Source organism: Xenopus laevis, chromosome 6S, assembly GCF_017654675.1.
Source record: "Xenopus laevis strain J_2021 chromosome 6S, Xenopus_laevis_v10.1, whole genome shotgun sequence".
Taxonomy (NCBI): Eukaryota; Metazoa; Chordata; class Amphibia; order Anura; family Pipidae; genus Xenopus; species Xenopus laevis.
Window position 1 is genome coordinate 33,289,072 of NC_054382.1, and position 20,325 is coordinate 33,309,396.

The 20,325-nt window shown below is 37.6% G+C and overlaps 1 protein-coding gene across 1 annotated transcript; it reads left to right on the forward strand.

The window, feature by feature from the left end:
- The first annotated feature begins 3,705 nt into the window (after nucleotides 1-3,705).
- On the forward strand, nucleotides 3,706-17,785 carry npy.S (neuropeptide Y S homeolog). Its single transcript, NM_001087831.1, is given in 4 exon segments — nucleotides 3,706-3,820; nucleotides 4,518-4,705; nucleotides 7,706-7,786; nucleotides 17,310-17,785. Coding segments are annotated over 3 exon segments (294 nt in total). The 5' UTR covers nucleotides 3,706-3,820; the 3' UTR covers nucleotides 17,335-17,785.
- The last annotated feature ends 2,540 nt before the right edge of the window (nucleotides 17,786-20,325 follow it).

Here is a 20,325-nt window from a genome sequence, read left to right on the forward strand (position 1 = left end):
AGGACAGCACTCAAAAATCCAGGTCCAATTGGACACAATCAGTTATATTGAGTAGTAGAAACAAGAGACTGCCAGAAAGCAAATTGACCTGAGATGGCTGCCTACACGCCTATATTATAAATGAAAAAAAAATACATGTGCTGGTTCAGGAATGACATTTAATTTGGTAGAGTGAATTATTTATAATGCAAACAGTGTAATATACTGTAGAAATAAAAACTTCACCATAACCAGAATCCCTTTAAGTTAGTATGTAACCCCCGTTTAAGGAATAATAGACAGAGACATTTATTTGTGAAACTAACATTTCCAAGCTGTAGCCTGCTTAGTTATCAAGGGAAAACATGGATATCATGTTTGTATTCTCTGTGACATTTTATGCTATCTGGGGTTCTTTCTTTTATTTGATTTAATATCACCCACATTATGTACAGTGTGCTTTGCTGTTCTGTTAGTGTAACGATCCTGTTGTTTTGCTGGTTATGAACAGTGGGATGACAACTGAGGGAACATCCCCCGGCGGGTGGGGGGGGTGTGAGACAGAGGTTGGTAAGAAACAGAGCTATTAGCAAAACCTGGTCTTCCACAAAAGGATAAGATATATCAGATGCGATGTTTCAGGGTGTAACCCCTTTGTCAAGCTTCACGCTTGACAAAGGGGTTACCCCCCGAAATGTTGCATCCGCAAATAAATGAGCAAGGGTTTCCCTGCTAGAAATATCCTGTTGTGCCAGTGATTTTCTACTTCCCTGGTCCAGCAAGGCCCACTAGAAATCATCTATTGTTGTATACATTATTTCCATTATTTGCCAGCAGCCACACAGCAGGATTTAAATACCAGTAAGCATGTCTGTACAGAAAAGCTCAATCAAAACAGCAGAACAGAGATGTGCTATTACAAAGGGTGGCCTTTCCGCATAAATGCATAAGATAAGCAATCACTTGGAAGGAGCCTGGATCCAGTCTTACTCTTAGCAGCACATGAATAAGTGTATCAAATCATTTTCTTCAAATAAGTGTTTTTTCACACCTTGGTTGTACCCTAATTGATCTGAATGCTATTGCTGTGATGAATCTAAGCCAGGGTGTTAACTATGAGCACTTACCTAACTGCCAGTCATACTCTAAGCAGAAATCCAAACAGTTGCTGGTGTTCCAATTAGGGCAGGATAGTAACACACTCGCTGCTGACTTACTGGGGGTGACAGAATGAATGATCAGCGCCAGTGACAGCGTCACAGTTTGTATATATGGTTTTCACCTGGCCAGTAAAAATTATGCTTGATTTCAATATTCTTAATCGGAACGAAAGGTAAAAATATACAAAGGCCGGTATTTCTTCCAGAAAAGGACACTTTTGTTGTATGGACTATTGATAAATTGTGTCTGTAATGGGAAAATGTGTGTGCCGATAAACTTACCCGACAGCTCATCCAGCAATGCTGCCTAATAAGATTTATATTGTGTCTTCAATGCTTTTCCTTGCACACTGAGAGATTGTTCCCAAGCTTCAAATTTTTAATCTTCATTTAGATTGTTCCCCAGGTCTTAGTCATAGTCTCTTTATCATTATGTTTTGAATATGTTTGCAAATTTGTTTCACTTCCTTCCTTATGCGTCTCCTATGGGAACGTGAGGCCATCTAGTGGTTCCACTCGTTAATGTGTTGATTATGGTCTAGCTCTCCTAATGGACTTGCGCTTGTTATGTTTATGAATATTTTTTAATTATATCAAGTATAACTACCTTAAGCAATATTCGATGAGTCCTGAATACTTTTAATATCTGCGAGTGTATGTCCCAGTTGGCTTTGTATTTCTAGGAAATCTAAGTGACCATTGATACAAAGGGGGAGTGTAATTAAAGTCGCAAAATGCAAAACAATTCGCACCAATAAGGATAAAAATTCACATCTGGCAATGCAATATTGTTCCTTAAACTATTGCATTGCGAATTTTAATTGCGCATTGTGAATTTTAATTGCGCACTCTTAAGAAGTGCTTGAAGGTGTTGTCATCTTTTGGAGCAAACATTAATGACTTTTTCAGTAAGAAGTTTTATTACATTTACTGTAATAAGCATTGGTGCAAACTATAAAATTCGCAAACAGTCTTCCACTGTCGGAAGTGGTCGCTAAACAGTTTCCGGTTTCACAAAAGCAAAGCAAAATTTGTTTGGGCAAAGGCATAACTTTCCACATTGCGAATAGTTTTTCCGTTACCGACTTTTATTACATTACCCCAAAAGTGTTTATTCCCCTGGATTGATACACTTTTCTATTTCCTATGCCTGTCCAATAACTGCACTGAATTCTGTGTTTGCAGAGGGACATTTAGGGGCCGATTCATCAAGGGTCGAATATCGAGGGTTAATTAACCCTCGATATTCGACTAGGAACTAAAATCCTTCGACTTCGAATATCGAAGTCGAAGGATTTAGCGCAAATGCTACGATCGAACGATCGAAGGATTATTCCTTCGATCGAATGATTAAATCCTTCGAATCGAACGATTAAATCCTTCGAATCGAACGATTCGAAGGATTTAAATCCAACGATCGAAGGAATATCCTTCGATCAAAAAAACTTAGGCAAGCCTATGGGGACCTTCCCCATAGGCTAACATTGACTTCGGTAGCTTTTAGCTGCCGAAGTAGGGGGTCGAAGTTTTTTTTAAAGAGGCAGTACTTCGACTATCGAATGGTCGAATAGTCGAACGATTTTTAGTTCGAATCCTTCGATTCGAAGTCATAGTCGTAGTCGAAGGTCGAAGTAGCCCATTCGATGGTCGAAGTAGCCGAAAAAACACTTCGAAATTCGAAGTTTTTTTACTTCGAATCCTTCACTCGAGCTTGATGAATCGGCCCCTTAGAGTGACTCCAGTCTTATTGTCTGGGTGAGTGGAGTGCAGACTGTTGCATAGGAGAAGAAGAGTAGACCCAGTGATCAGTGATGAGCACACAATTTTAAAACACGCAAACACATATGCCAGAAGAGACAAGAAAGGGAACAGAACCAGTTTCTCAGCTTCAGGTATTTATTCTGATGTAAAACATGTGGCAGGTCTATTTGTGGAACGTAGTTTTGTGTCCCATCAGCTTGCTTAGAACACTCCACGTGGCATAGACACCTCCACAAAAGGAATGATTCACAGATGTTATCTATAAAAGGTTCAGACATGCTAACCCCTCTTTTTTACCATGGAATTCAAAATTAATCATTTTCAAACTTGAAATCTGCAATCTGATGAGTCAGAGGATCGTCACAGGCTCTACGTATGAGAATTTACAGTTTTAACAATAGAAATAGGTCCTCATTTGCTGCAGCTGCCAGTGATGCTGAAAATGTGTGAGGGAGGGGTCTTGAAAGCTGGGGGAAAAAATTGATTAAAAAAAAAAGTACACGTCACAACTTTATTCATTTTATGATGTGAGCGTTTAATGTACATGTTTGTTGTAATATATATATTTTTTCATATCAGATTCCATTTTAGTCAGGGACACAGGCAATTTGTAACTAATTGCCCTTTTTTCAGTGTGACCAATATCAACCAGATCTAACTTATTAGTGACGTGTGAACTCGGTAGAGATGGGAGGAGGTGCATGGCTTCAACTCACAGAGGCATAATTAACTCAAGCCCCTCCTGCCCAAGAGGAAGAGAATAAAAGGCACAGCATGGCAGAGAACCTACTCAGGATTGTGATCAGGAAGAACCAAAAACAGAGCCGTGCCAATATTGCAGTGAAGACTATAAAGAGAGAGTGGAGGAGAGAGCACAGAAGAAGAGATAATATAGAGAAGTATCTTCGACAGACCCAAAGGTAAGTACTTTGCCCTTTTTAATACAACACAAGGGACTACTAGAAAGTCTAAATAATCCTGGGAGCTGTCCCTGGTACCAAAGTACAGTAATTTTAGAACACTTGATTCTCCTTTCAGTTTAACCTTACCCTGCAGTGTAAATGCCACCTTCAATATATAGAATTTTCAATGCAGAGTGCTGCAGGTAGCATTAAATACTTTTCAACTTTTTGTTTTTTTGTAATTTTGCAAACTTTGCAGAGATAATGTTGTTTCCATTTTTATCAACAAAGAAATAGTCCCACTGTCCTTTAACACTCACTCTTATAAGAAATATTGTTATTGTGTGTATGTTATTATTTGAACTGCCTTAAGAGGAATTAGTGATAAATATGAAATCAGAATATGTTTAGCTAAATTTCCTAAATATATAGTTCAACAAAAACTTCAAAGGTCTGAAAAGAGGGAAACCCCCATTCTCTCCAGTTCTTGGAGAGTGAGGATTGCATCTAAATGAACCTTTGAATGCTGGATATTATCATTCCAATCCAATGGAAGACTTTCCTCCATTGTAATTGCAACAGGAGCTCTTATTTTTTTTTTCCCCAGAAAGGGCTAATTATTTTAAAGATAGTAATTTAGCTCAGATTTTTTTTTTCTATTCACACTGACAAGAGCTGTCTGAGTCTCACTAATGCTCGTTCACTCTTCTTGCAGATGCAGGGAAACATGAGGTTGTGGATGTCAGTGCTCACTTTATGTCTGTCTATGCTGATCTGCTTGGGTACATTTGCGGAGGCTTATCCATCAAAACCAGACAATCCAGGGGAGGACGCACCAGCAGAGGACATGGCCAAATATTACTCTGCACTGAGGCATTATATTAACCTTATAACAAGACAGAGGTAGGCATGTTCATTTTGTTATTCAAGCCTTTATATTTTTACACCTTAGAATTAGAACATCTCCTGTGTTTTTCTAAATACAAACTTTTCAGGACACTCAGCAAATTACTATATTCTGTAGATGTAAATTAGAAGAACCATGATAAATGAAATCAGAGTTTTATATGTTTGTAGAGCAAAATCAATAGTAAAGAACTGTGTACATAAAAATTCATATAATTGCTTTTGTGTTTTGTCTTGATCAATACTGTTTAACTCCCTGCTGAGAAAATGTTAGATTTGCACATAAAAGAAATGACTTATGCATGCACCTTTTGCCATCGCATTTTATTCTGATATAACTCTACATATTTACGTTAGTAAAGGCAAGAAAGCTTTGGAAAAAGTCAGTAGCCTTTGCCGAATTGTAAATGACTGTAGGCAGTCTTTCAACTTGGGAATTCTTAAAGCAGACATGTGCACTATACTCAGAGATCTGCAGAATACAATAATAATAATAATATCAGCTGATTTTAATATTATCAGCAGTTCTAGTCTGGATAGCAGAATTCTGGCAGTGATTATTGGGCAGAGATTAGCTACATTGAAAGAGGTTCTAGAATGAAGTATGGCACTACTCAAATCCATACTGAGCTGAATATATATCTCAGACAATATCATGATCAGATATCTTGGAAAACACTACATTTATACAAAGGCAGAAGCTTGCTGAATGAGCAAAGCAACAGGCACTAATGACATTTAGTAGGTTGTTTTACATTCCGCTGCTGGGCAAAATATTATGTATGTTCAATGCAATATGACACTACTAAGCACCACAGTTATTCAGATTCAAACCCAATCTATTTGTCAAACTGACTTGGCAGTAAAAAAAAAAAAAAAAGCTTAGAAAACACACCATTTGGGGTAGACTACAGTGGTATATGATGATACTTTGATTTCATTTATTTTTAGCATGATGTGTAGAGTTCTGTCTCAATATTAGAAAACATATAAGGTGAAACATCCTTTCCACCAAAGAAGGATGCATCTTTACTCTAGGCAATTTCATTGTGTCTATTTTTCACTTTCCAGCACATACCAAGAAATGTGCATCCGTAATTAAAGTATTAATTTTTAAGTGATACTACGGGGATTATTTACTAAACTCCAAATGCAAAAATCATGAGATTTTTCTTTTATAAAAATCGGACTTTTAAAAACTCACACATTTTTCGGAATTTATTGAATCCCGAGGATGGAAAAGTCTGAATCAGAAAGTCCCAATGCTTTTTTGATGTGCAATACCCCAAATTTTTCACAGTTTTCAGGCAAAAATCGGATGAAAAATCCTAAAACATCTTGAAAATCAGATTTTTTTTCCCGCAAAGCAAATTTTCGGGAAAATGTAATAATAAATAAGCACAAAAAAAAAGAGCGGATTTGATCAGAGTTTGTAGCAGAAAATATTGAGATAAAGTCGGACTTGTATAAATAACCCCCTATGATTTCATTATGGCTGCCCATATATGATAAATATAAACTACATATATGAGATGTGCAAAATAATATTGGTACCATGCTTTGTGCGTACACTGAGGTTTTTCAGATTTGACCCAAAATCTGGTTTTGTGTTATGTGATATAAGTGAACAGCCTCATACAAAAAACAAAGTCATTTTGTGAATACATTTGCATGGATGTTGCATAGGGAATTTATAGGGAACAGCTCAACTATTTTTCAGTTGTAATATCTAGATTTTTTTTCTCTGCAAAATATAAAATGGTTCTATGATTTACTTCAACTTAAGTTCTTAAGTTTACTTAAACTCTTTTGTTCAACAGTTTTGTCTCAAACAGTTTTGTCTCTGCAAATACTAATTCACTATTGAATAATGTATTGCTAGGCTTCATATAAATGTGCCTGATTTTTACCAATTCTGAACTGGTGCTTCAACTTTATTATTATAAAAGGGATTCTGACAGTTAGAGACTACTGTTACAGATGTACTGTTAGAGATAGTCCAAGGATGACTCACTTCCAAACATCAGTAGTCATGAACAGATATGTGTATTTCAACACAGAAAAGCCCATCATTTTAGGGACTTCTAACAAAAGCCTAGTTTATTTGGTTAAAATCTAAAAATAGAAATCAAATCAATTAATACAGAATAAAACAAATACAAACTGTTATGATAGGTAAAGGTTGAAGGATAAAAAAGCAAGCTAAATACTTCACATTAACATTTCTTGCTTGCCCTGGTTCCCTAAGTAAGGTTTCTCCAAATCAACCTTACAAGTGATAGCTTTTCAAAGTTTATTCCCAGACAGCAGAGGTGATAAAGATATTTTTATGGGATGGATTATTATTTTGCAAAATTCCATATTATTATTATTCACTTAAGAATTTCTCTTTCACATGAGAAAATTGAATAATGTATGTAATTTAGTAAACCTGTGTCATTACTTTCATAAAATACAATAATTATGATCATGTAATGGGTTAAATTAAATGGGATGGAATATGGTGGAAAGAAAGAAGGATAGATAAATCAATAGATAGATATTTCAAGTCATGGGTTTTTATGAAACTCGGCAAAGAGAATGATTATTTGCCTTGGTTTCTTTTTAAAAACATTCATTTACCAAAGAAATGAACATTGGTCCAGGTTTTTAGATTTTTACCCTTAGATCCACCCTTATAATTACGGCATCCTGATTAAAATTATCTACCATTCCTCTAATTAATAACAGGTTTTCCCTGGCTTAGTCTTTTTATTTGGATATGTATGATGTTGATGTATGTTGATGTTCTACAGTTATAAAATTATAAAAATGTAATAATGAGAAACAACGTGTCATGTATTTTAACTTTGCTCTTTAACCCCATATTATTGTCCATCTTAGATCAACCTATTGAATACAAACTGGAGATTAGGTGATATAGGCGGGTTGATCAGAATTTTGAGCATTATAATTAATAATTTAATGATAATAACTACAAATGAAATTACTTGACAGATATGGGAAGAGATCAAGCCCAGAGACAATGCTTTCAGATGTTTGGTGGAGAGAAAACACAGAAAACATCCCTCGATCACGGTAAGAAACGACTCATTAGTAGACAGCTCAAGTAACGGAGGGGGTCCTTCACAATAAAAAATGTTAAACAATGTAGTATTTTAAGAAATCACTGTAGGTCAGTGGTTTCAAAACTATGGGGGTTGGCCCCATAAGGTGACACAAACCAGTGGAAAGGGGGGACAGCCTGAAGGTCAGTTAGAATGAAATTTGTGAACAAATGCTTGTACAGTAGAAGAGTCAATACTGATACCATGTAATAAGCAAATAAATATTTGAGGTAAGGGGGGGGCACTAGAACGTCTCTCTACTGTAGGGGAATATAGTTAGCTTAACTGGAAACATTGTATGATTTAGATTGGTCTTAGTGTGGACTATATTTTGGATCTCCAAGTTGTATATGTTACTTATCAACCCATTTAGTAGAAACCTTGTTTTAGTTATCTGTTTTGTTGTTATAATCAGCAGAGACATAACATGTTGCTTAACAGTAAGCTATGGAAACAAACTGCCATAACAACTTACATTTATTTTGCGTATTAATGAGCTATTGTGGTAGATAAATGGAAAACTGACATTTGTTGCCTTTGAAAGGAACTTAATAAGACTGAAGGAGCACAATGCTTTGTGATGCTTCCCAACTCTGGCACTACATACTATTAACTATATGCCACCCATTTACTTAGCTCGAGTGAAGGAATAGAGGAAAAAAAACTTCGAATTTCGAATGTTTTTTTGGCTACTTCGACCATCGAATGGGCTACTTCAACCTTCGACTACGAATCGAACGTTTTGAACTATAAATCGTTCGACTATACGACCATTTGATAGTCAAAGTACTGTCTCTTTAAAAAAAAAACTTTGACCCCCTAGTTCGCCACCTACAAGCTACCGAAGTCAATGTTAGCCAATGGGGAAGGTCCCCATAGGTTTTCTAAGCTTTTTTAGGTCGAAGAAAAATCGTTCGATCGACGGATTAAAATTGATCGAACGAATTACGGTAAATCCTTCGACTTTGATATTCGAAGTCGAAGGATTTACATTCGGCAGTCGAATATCGAGGGTTAATTAACCCTCAATATTTGACCCTATGTAAATCTGCCCCTATATGTCAGGGCTTGCCTCTTCTGTTCTTACAAATGATCAGTGATTGTTTTCACATTAATAAATAGTCAGCTCCTTAATCTAATGCCATTAATACTATAAGCGATTATTCTGTGGTTAAATAAACTGAAAATAAGCAGTCCAAAATAATGAAAGTACTTCACCACAAATGTAGAACTTTAAAAGATTCCATTTTGACGGGTTTGTAGCAGTAATGTTGTACCATGTTCCTTTGTACTAGCCTATCCACCCTTACCACTTTAGTCAGGCAAACAGCTTTCTTATAAAAGGGTTGGGGAGGCATTTCATACTGAAGGCATGTTTTACTTTATTTAATACCTAAAATAAAAGTATTATTACATTTAAAGCCCCTTCTTAAATCACAAATTATTTCAGTTGGATTTCTTTTAGGAAAAAAAAAATAATTATTTGCATTTGATTTAATACATTTTTTTACTTCTCTTTCCTTCAAACTCCATTTAGATTTTTCTTATTGGCTTTAATGTGATGTAGCTCGTTCCAGTAAGGATTTAGCTACACCTTGATAAGTGAGCTCAACAACTGACTACTAGCGCAATGCAGGGGATATAAACCAGGGGCTGCTGACATCATTGCTGACATCATGCAAATGTTCAGGGCCATTGACTGCATTGCAAAGTATTGTGGTACAGCCTAAATTATGTTTAGGCAGCAATCACTGGTCACCTGTTTAAAAGTAAGCATCATATTGGTTGCTAGAGGCTACCTCTAATGAGCAAATTTAGTGCCTTTTATGATTTGCAAGTTTAATGCTGCCTGCCTTTTTTCCATCTAGCTACAGTTTTTCCAAAGTAGTAGGAATACCCTTCATGGTTTTTCCAAGAGACATTAGGCGCCGGCGACTATTCTCAGGCGCCAGCGACTATTCTTAGACGCCGGCGACTATTCGTAGACGCCGGCAACCGTTTTTGCGCTTGACCCGAGTATAAGCCGAGGTAGAGTTTTTCAGCATATTTTGGGGGCTGAAAAACTCTTATACTTGAGTATATACGGTAGTTTTAATAAAATATAGCTATGTTTTCCAGTGAGGTTGTGGAATACACTGCCGGTTGATGTTGTAATGGCTGATTTTGTTAATGACTTTAAAAGGGGCTTGGATGATTTCTTGGACAGACATAATATCAAAGGTTATTGTGATACTAAACCCTATAGTTAGTATAGATTTAGGATGCACCTAATCGACTGTTTTGGACTGTTTTGGATTCAGACAAACCCCCGATCCTTCACGAAACATTCAGCCGACTAACAAACCGAATCCTACTTTCCGAAGTTTTCTGACAAGAAGTAACGTGATTTCCCTCCCTGTCCCTAATTTACATATGTAAATTAGGATTTGGTTCGGCCTGGCAGAAGGATTCGGCCGAATCCGAATCCTGCTGAAAAAGGCCGAATCCTGGCTGGCCAAATCCCAAACCGAATCCTGGATTCGGTGCATCCGTAGTATAGATATGGGTATATATATATACACAGTATAGTTTATATGAGTGTATGGAGGGGTCAGTGTGAGTGTGTATATGAATGTGCGCTGGGTTTAATTTAAAAATTACTTCTCGATACATATCTGCAATACAATTGTAAACAATAATTGATTGCCACGCAAACAGATATAATTTTGATTACTGTACTTTTAAATGATGACCGTATCCCATGATAACATTTACTTGCAGTTACACCAACCGTGATTTTTGTTTAAATTGTTTTTGATAAAATGTAAAAACAATCGCAGAATGAGAGTCTAGAAATAAGCACCATTCTATTCGACCCTAAACAATTATTATATAGTTATTATTACTATATAAGATCTTTAGTAGTATAATACAAAAGAAAGCTCCATTTTATGTAGAACACAAAAGAAGCTACGATTGGATTGGAATCAATGTTCCCACTAAGCTGTGTGGTCTTGCCTGTGCATACAGTTTTTGATATAATAATGCTCCGTCACAACTGATTGCAAAATCGATCACTGATGCAGAGCCCCTGCCCTTGTGCAGGTAATGCCAATCCAACACAGAGTGCATTGCTCACAAAAATACATTCTAGAGGCCATTTATGAATTTTAGTGGTTTTAGAGTTTTTGAAAACCGTGATTAAACTCTCTAAATTCACAAATGCCTTGTAAATATAAAAAGTACAAATAAAAAAAATGCGACAAAAATGGACAATTACTAGCGAAAAAAATAATCCAAAAGCCTCTAAAAGTCAGAGTGGTTAAAAAAAGTCCAATAGGATTAGCAGCTTCCATTTACTATAAGAATTCAACTGTCCCCTAATGTGCTCCCTACATAGGGGTATATTTTTGCTTTTCATTTGGACAGTAACTAATAAAGGACTCACAACCTCTTCAATACTTTGCCTTCAAACATTCCAATTGATCCATTTAATTGTGGGCATGGGCATGGGAGGGGTTTGATGTGATGTCGAGGAGGCCCAACATTTTTGCTCCCCTTATTTGACTAGTGCTAGCATTTACCTACAAGACTTGAGTCTTATATTTTCAAGATAGCTAAATAGATCTAAAAATAAAGAAAAATTAAATTACACAAAATCAAAATGCTATATGTATTACTACTAGCTATAGCATAAGAAAACAAGTAGACCAACATCCCCTAACAATAAGACTGAACATGCTGAACCTCTTGCTTTTGATTTATATATCAGCCTATGGCCACCACAGCCCTTTAGCAGTTAAATGAAACCCCCCCCCCCCCACACACACACTTTTCAGAAGATTAAGATGTTGTCCTTAGTTTACTGACAGACTCATAAAATACAGCATAAATACAACATAAAACAGGCTTGATTAATAATTAATTTCAATGTCACATTTTATAGCAGCCCTGTGGCATCAACTTCTATGACAGATATAACCTCATCTTCTGCTTGTATTGATGATTTCTGATGAACCCTAAGCTTAGCAGCCCAGAGCACACTGCACATGTGCAGAGCCACTGGCATGTAAAGGATGACTCAGAAGGACAGAAGATGGGAAGCTGCTTTAAGCATCTATAGAGGATGGATAATTATTGATGTAGGAAAGCTGAACCTTTAAGGAGGGATTTTCCAGAGGCGGCTTTGGACTTTCTGCTGAACCACTGTTACTTAGACCTCTGCCAGTGGCATGTTGGACAATTAAAGCTGTGTAATAGTTAATTACAGCTAGTACAAACCTGCCTTAAAATAGTAGTAGAGCAAAAGTTATGTGCTGTGGAATGTTTTTCTGCATGAGACAGACAGACAGATAATGGACATGGAATAAGGAAACCGACAAGAGAAAAGGGAACCATTGTTGTTTCACAGAATGTCCATAAGTTCTGCAGTACGCATTTAAACTCAGTTCTTTGGTGAAAATAATTGAAATATAATACATAATATAAAAAATAATTGTTTGAAATTCAACTCACATGCTGAGTTGGAACAGTCTAAGTTTGAACCAGCTTTATATTCCACCAATGCTTTTATATGTTGTGGTCCATCAAGAACAGTTTAACAAATTCAAGAACAGGAATTAAGATGATGGATCCTTGCATAATTTCTTACAATTGCAGTGCTTTGAGCCTCATTGTCAAATCTTACCCTGTTCCTGTCTGTAAACAGGGTCCTGTCTATAATTACCTTGGGGCAAACATGGAAACTTGCTTTTTTCAGCTGGCCATACATGTACTTATAAGATCATACAGAAGGAAGTTTTGTATGGTTTCCAGTAAGTGTATGTTTTGTGGGGAATCTTGACCCATACCATTGTATCGTGAATTTCAGTTTGTTCATTAATTGGCCAGGTTTGAAAATGTCAGATGCTAACGCACCATGTAAGACATTGTATGCTATTTACTTGAATATACTGAATAAAAGTTGGTATTGAGACAGGACAAAGAAAGGCTTAGATATAATTGCCTCAGGACACATAGCAGTCATATGGAACAAAATATAATGCCCCTATTCTCACTCTAATGATTACCTTTTGGTCTAGTTTGTCTGATGCCCTACTCTTGTGGGTAACATCAGGCGTAGCTGCAACCTACTAAACTCAGCATACACTTAGGGGGTTATTTATCAAGGTCCAAATTTATCTCAGTATTTCTAATATCAAACTTCAAGCAACTCTGAATTCACGAATGGACCTTATGTATCAAGAAAAAAGCCTGAATAGGGTCAGGCAAACATTTCTGTGCAGTACAATGAGCACACTGTGAACCCAAAATAAGATGTTAGCTATGAAAATCGTCTACAAAAAGTAAGTTTACTTTTTCAGCAAGTTTTAATATTCACATCTAAATTGGTTGGAAGAGCTTAAAAGCACAATTACGCTGAGTGCAGCCAAGCAGCTCTTAAAACAGATTAATGTATAACAAACACTTTGTGTTATTTTTTTGCATTAGAACTGTAGTTAGATGTCCTCGCTGTATCTGCCTACATTGTGTTTAATATTTAAAATCTGATTGCGGGCTGCACTTAAAACGTGAAGAACATTAAGAGGAGTTGAAAAACCTATGCATTTAGCCACACAGCAAATTATTATCATTATCTATTTTAAAGAAAAGTTAGTACTTGTTCCATATGTGCCACCGGTAGACCAGCTATAACTGTGTGTACTTTTATATGCTCATTACAAGAATGCTGTCATTATGTACTGATATTAGAGGGTGGATTGCAACTTTACAGGGAAAGAAGGGTTTTTCAGCATCTCTCTTTGCACTTTTATGCTAAAGTCTTGTTGAAGGGACACAAATGTGAAGTCCAACCCCATAATAATGGGGTTCTTGACTCTGCTATATTTGTTTTGTCTAACTCATTTATGATATATGGTGCAGGATACTAAATGTAGAAGAAGGAAGCATATTGTTTTTTGTACTTCGCACCTTGCCCAGCCGGTTGCACCCTAAGGTGCAATTCATTGGGGCAGATTTACTAAAGGGTGAAGTGCCCCCCACTAGCAAAAATTTACTAACAGGCATAGAGGACAATTCACTAGCGAAAGACTACATCGCTAATGAAGTTTCGCTCCCTTTCGCCAAGCAAATTTTCGCTCAAGGGAACAACTGTTACTCCGCAAATTCACTAAAGTATGAATTTTCTATAACGTTTCCAAACTCCTTTCGCCAGAGTTTCCTTACCCAGCTTAGACCTGGCGAACTGATACGATGAAGCTACATCCTCCTCAGTCTTGTGTCAGTGACATCATATCCTGTATGCCGAAGTTATAAAGATGTTAAAAAACACTGGAGTTTTTTCATATTTGTATTTAAACATTGTAAAAATGTTGTTATAGCATTTTTCTTTTTAACCATTTGAGGGGCATGGCACATTTGTTTTAGGGTGGGCTCATGTCTAGTAGTGATTTGCGGGTCGGGATTTCCCGACCATAACCCACCCTCCCTTGGCCCGCACCCGCTGGCATTTGACGGTGGCGGGTGGGGAGAGCAGGAGAAGAACTCGCAGAAGGGGCAGTAGGCATCTCTTTACTTTGCCTTGGATGGTTAATCTGGTACAAGGTGCAGAGCATAACCTGCACCCACACACGCTACATACATGGGCCATATGAGGTTGCAAATTTGCATCCATTATTGCTTTAGCAGTTCCTTTATCATCAGTAAATAAATCCTTTTATTTTGCTATTAGATAGTATGTATCAATGAAAGCAAACTGCTTCTTATCAGTGTGCTCTGTAGCACCAATGCACTATTGTTTGTTGGATCTTGATTGTGTTTTTACTTGTATAATTTCATATACACTAATGGATTTTAGTGGAAAAATGGCAAAATGAAGCCTGGTGCTGTAGAATCACTTGCTTGGATATCTGTGAAGAGTTATAGAGAGTAGCCTATGATTTGGCTTCACTTTTTGTTCTGCATTAATAAGATAGTAAGAATGCATTGTAGTTACATGTTATGGGCAGTTAGACCTCTGTGAGGTACTTTCAATAGTTTATAGATGCTTACTGTGATTTAGTAGCTTCTTTTTAGTACTTTTTCTATATTGCAGACACCTGTCCAACCCTCGATTCGCAGAGAAATTCGCAAATTTCCTGCAAAATTTGAGAAACGGCGAAAAAATCGTGAAATCAGAAACTTCACCAAAAAATCATGAAAGTCAAACGTTTGCACGCAAAAATCGAGCAGTTCAAAGGTTTTTATGGAAAAATCGAGCAATTCAAAGTTTTCACTATAAAATCGAGCAATTTAACCTTTTCACGAAAAAATCGAGCAATTTGAATGTTTTCACAAAAACATTGTGAAAACCGGAAATTGACGCACGCGGAATTTTCACCGCTGAATTTTCACGGGAGATTTGCGAATCTATTCGCCAGAGGCGAAACGCGGGAATTCGCCCCAAATTCATGCCAGGCGAATTTATTCGCCCAACACTACTCTTAATCTGAACTCAATTCACTATTTGTAGTTTCACATTCTTGCTGCAGAGGATGTTCTATCATTTATACCTGTTAAACACAAGGAATGTCGCCACAATGTTATGGGAGGGTAATTCTCAATCTTTCTATTATTCTTGTGGCTGGGCTCTGACTCAAAGTGCTTGTGATTGGCTTCACTAGTTTATAACTCCCAGGCCCAGCAAAGGGGGCGGATTATGTATGAAATGTGAGATTTGAGACGAGAATCTTTTTGATGACTGCAAACTACCCTGCACCATCCATCACATTACACTGGCAAACAGACAGTGCTATATCTAAAAATATCATACACTTTTTTCCTTCGTCAATTTTTCTTTCAAACCTTAATGTTATTTGAATATGTTTGTGTGTGTACTGTATCTTTTCCATATTAAATCACTTACAATTGAATTGCTGTTCGGTACTGGCTGATTTCAAAACAAGCTATTCATTTAAGTAGTGTGCAGTGTGAAAAATAGTGTGCATATAGTAATGCTACATCAACATGTGGTGCAATCTTGCACCTTTTGTTGAATTAATGATATGGGATCTGTTATCCGGAAACCCGTTATCCAGAAATCTCCGAATTACAGAAAGGCCTTCTCACTTGGGGGTAGATTTATCAGAGTGAAGTTAAAGATCTCCCCAGTCCGCAGAGTGAAATTCTGCCTCTCCCCATTCATTTCTATGGGATTTTTAAAGGCATATTTATCAAATGGTGAACTTTTAATATCACCCTTTGATAAATACGCCTTTAAAATCCTATAGAAATGAATAGAGAAAGGCGGTATTTCACTCTGCGGACATCTCTAACTTCACTCTTTGATAAATCTACCCATAGACTGGAGTAGAGTAGAATTTGAATACTCCTCCTGTTTTATCCAAATTTATTCCAAAATTTTAAAAAATAATTTCCTTTTTCTCTAAATGATAAAACAGTACCTTGTACTTAATTCAAACTAAGATATAATTAATCCTTATTGAAAGCAAAACCAGCCTATTGGGTTTATTTAATATTTACATGATTTTCTAGTAGACAAGGTATGAAGATCCAAATTACAGAAAGGTCTGTTATCTGGAAGATCCCAGGTCCAGAGCATTCTGAATAACAGGTTCCATGCCAGTACCTAAATATTGAATTGCAGAAGTGCTGTAAAGGAAGAGAATAGAACAAGGCATAACTTCCTGTGAACAGAATCTGCATGGAGACAAATGTCTTTGACATGACATGACAATCACAACTGGGCAGTAATCAGTAGTAACGGATCAGCAACTAGTTTCCAGCAATTTTTTGCAAATTAAAATGCAAACTAGTAGCCCTAGGCAACCCAGCCGGCCACCCTGCTCCTCTTACCTTGTGCCTGCCCCAAACGCAAATGTGCACACAGGAGGACAAGGGAGGGAGGGGCAAGTGACAGAGGGGAGGGCAGGGAGAGAGACAGTGGGGAGGGAGGGACAAGTGACAGAGGGGAGGGAGAGAGACAAAGGGGAGGGAGGGGCGAGTGACAGAGGGGAGGGCAGGGAGAGAGACAGTGGGGAGGGAGGGACGAGTGACAGAGGGGAGGGAGAGAGACAAAGGGGAGGGAGGGTGATGGAGGAGAGGGAGGAGAGAGTGACAGAGGGGATGGAAGGGAGAGAGTCAACGGGGAGCAAACATGGACTAGGGATATGACACTTTAACAGGTACCTTTAACAGTTTACACTTTAACAGGTACCAGGTGACACTTTAACCTCTAACTGCCCAGTGCCCCCCCTAATGCTGCGCCCTAGGCCCGTGCTCCTACCCCTAGTTCTGGCCCTGCAAACTAGCTTCTGATTGGTTGCATTAGGGTGCCATACTGGCACAAAAGTAAATGTGTCACTGTATGTTTTGTGCTCCGACATATATTATATACATGAGCCTCTTTTTCATAATAAATCATTGGGAGATAAAGTGTTAAAAGTGATCTATAATGTCCCTTTCAAGTGAGCTCACATATGGACTGAAATGACCAATCTCATTTTTTTGTGTCACAGGTTTGAAGACCCTCCCATGTGGTGATGAAAACAGACGCTCATCTAAAGTCTTTTCCAAGTTTTTCATCCATACTTCATAGTTCTACGACAAATAAGACTTTATCAATCCTCCAACACACAACCGATGCATGCAGACATTTCTGAAGATCTGTAGATTTTATTTTATTATGCATTTTACCCGTACAGATATAAATGCGACTCAGTGGAATTCATGGTTTCTGCATTTTAACAAGCCAGAGGATAAATGATAAGAAGCTGGTAACAGGGTACATATATATCTGCCCTACTACCAGAGGGGCACAAGAAAGTGCCAATCTGGAAATCAAGTGCTACCCACATCCCTTTCGGTTAAACCCGACTGTCTGTACATATTCAGCTGTATCTATTCTGTGTAAATTCTTGTGTTCATTTACTAAGATGCCATGTGTTGGTTATCTAGCAAAATAAAATCATTTTGAAACCTTTTTCAAAGACAACTTTTAAAATTCAGTATTGTAACAAAAGATAGGATTTGGTTTCTGCTGGTTTCTTGGCTATTGAATTGCAAAGAGAAACCTATGGCAAGAAAAGTTCATTTATTTATTTTGACATTATGGAATTGCCTTTTGTGCTGAATGCGGATATAACACTGGTAAGTTCAAAGCAAGAAATAATGATTATTTCTAGGAATTCAACGGTTTGGGATAAGGCCAGGATTCGGCCTTTTTCAGCAGGATTCGGATTCGGCCGAATCCTTCTGGTGGGCCAAACCGAATCCGAATTCTAATTTGCATATGCAAATTATTGGCAGGGATGGAAATCGTGTGACCTTTTGTCACAATACAAGTTAGAATGTTTTCCCCTCCCACCCCAAATTTGCTTATGCAAATTAGGATTTGGTTCGTTATTTAGCCAAAATAGTGGATTCAAACTAGACTTATAGTCACCGGCTGCACCCCTGATATGCCCCTAAATAAACACCTCTCTGTCCTTTTGATGGCAGCCAACTAAAACAAAGAAAGTCAATACCTGATTATGCAGCAAACAGGGTGATCACAAATGTATTCCATGGTTCTGCAGACACTTTACAAATGGGGCATGGCCCTTCCTCAGTGATATTGAATCAAAGAGACTGTGCAGATTTATAGGCAAAAAAAACAGTGACCCCTAGTGGCAGTCAATGCAAAATGGCCATATTCTTATTTTTCACATGACATATTACTCTGAGCAAATATACATTTAGAAAAAAACTTTTTGATTTTGTTTTACCAATGATTGTCCATTCTGTGAATAACCATGATCAAATAATCAACAAGTACCACGACCACTGTATAACATGTATACACAAACACGAACAATAATACATTCAGTATGGCTACTAGTAGTTAACGCACTGACTAGGATACGGATAGGAGGAAGATGTCTCTATCTCACTTATACATTGAAGGATTCTATCTTTCTCTATGGCTGTAAGAAAAACATGCGCATGTTAATTATTTGGAAATAAAATTAAAGAAAACAGTTGAAAACACAGTTAAGGGCAGAGACACACACTCAGATTCGGGGAGATTTAGTCGCCCAGTGATAAATTGCCTCTTCATCTGGGCGACTAATCTCCCCGCCGGGATGCCATTTGGAGCTCTTCAATTTCTGAAGTTGCCCCGAAGTTTCCCTCGTGAGGCAACTTCGGAAAATGAAACACACGATTGCCATCCCGCCAGCAATTTACATTCTAGCCGGCGGGAGGCAGTTCAGGGAGATTACTCGACCCGAAGAAGAGGCGATTTGTCGCTGGTCGACTAATCTCCTCGAATCTGAGCGTGTGTCTCTAAGGAAGCAGTTCAATCCCCAACTTTTATTCAGTCCCTTAGGGGATAATGTGCCTAGCTTCCAAATCCAAAAACACATTTAACTCGCTTTCACTTCTTCCAGCACTTGCCAGCGCAATTGTGTTACATTATGTTTACACTCTGTCCAATGCTGGCTTACCAAGGTAATATTAGAGTGTGCATTCCGGATAGAGCTGCGATGTTCATTTAATTGTACCCTTATCATTCTGTTGGTTTTACCTACATAACCCTTACCACACAAACATTTTAAGTAGTATATTACATTTTTCGACGTATAGGTATGGTACACCCGTAGTTTAATTTGGGTTCCCTGTGTTGGATGTAATACTGTGTCACTCTTTATGATAATATTATAGTTCTGGCATGACAAACAGGAAAGGTACCCACAACCAGTTTCCCCAAAACTCTTTACTGTTTTCGGCAGATGTATGTCCATGTGGACCAGATAGTAATTTTTGCCTCTCTTTCAGACAAATAGGGGGTAATCCTTAAACACCCTAGATGTAGTGAGGTCATTCATTAATATTGGCCAATACATTCTGACCACTTTTAAAGTGAATATCAAATGTAGTGACAAAAGGTATTCTTTCACACGTTTTATCCTTTTTCTTACTGGCCAACAATGTTTATTGTGATAGCCCATTTACTTCCTTCTCTGCCTTCTGTACTATGGACCGAGGGTAACCTTTCTTTCTGAACATGCCCAACATCTTTTCTTTACTGCCCAGAAGTTATTTGAAGTAATGCGTTTACATCGCATTCAGTGGCTTTTAGGAAGGCCTGACATTGTATTAGGTCAGTGATCCCCAACTACTAGCTCGTGAGCAAAATGTTGCTCTCCAACCCCATGGATGTTGCTCTCAGGCTCCTTAAAGCAGGTGCTTATTCTTGAATTCCAAGCTTGAAAGCAAGTTTTAATTGCAGAAAAACTTGTATAGTATAGTGCCAAGTAGAGCCTCTTTTAGGCTGACAGTCCACATAGGGACAACCTAATAGCCAATCACAGCCCCTATTTGGCACCCCAAGGGACTTTTTCATGCTTGTATTGCTCCCCAACTCTTTTTTCATTTGAATGTGGCTCACAGGTAAAAAAAAAATTGAGGACCCAAGCTGTCAAAGCGTAACATGCTATTTTTAGCAACAGTCTTTCTGTATAAGTTAGTCGGCAAACTATCTCTCTTCCTCTT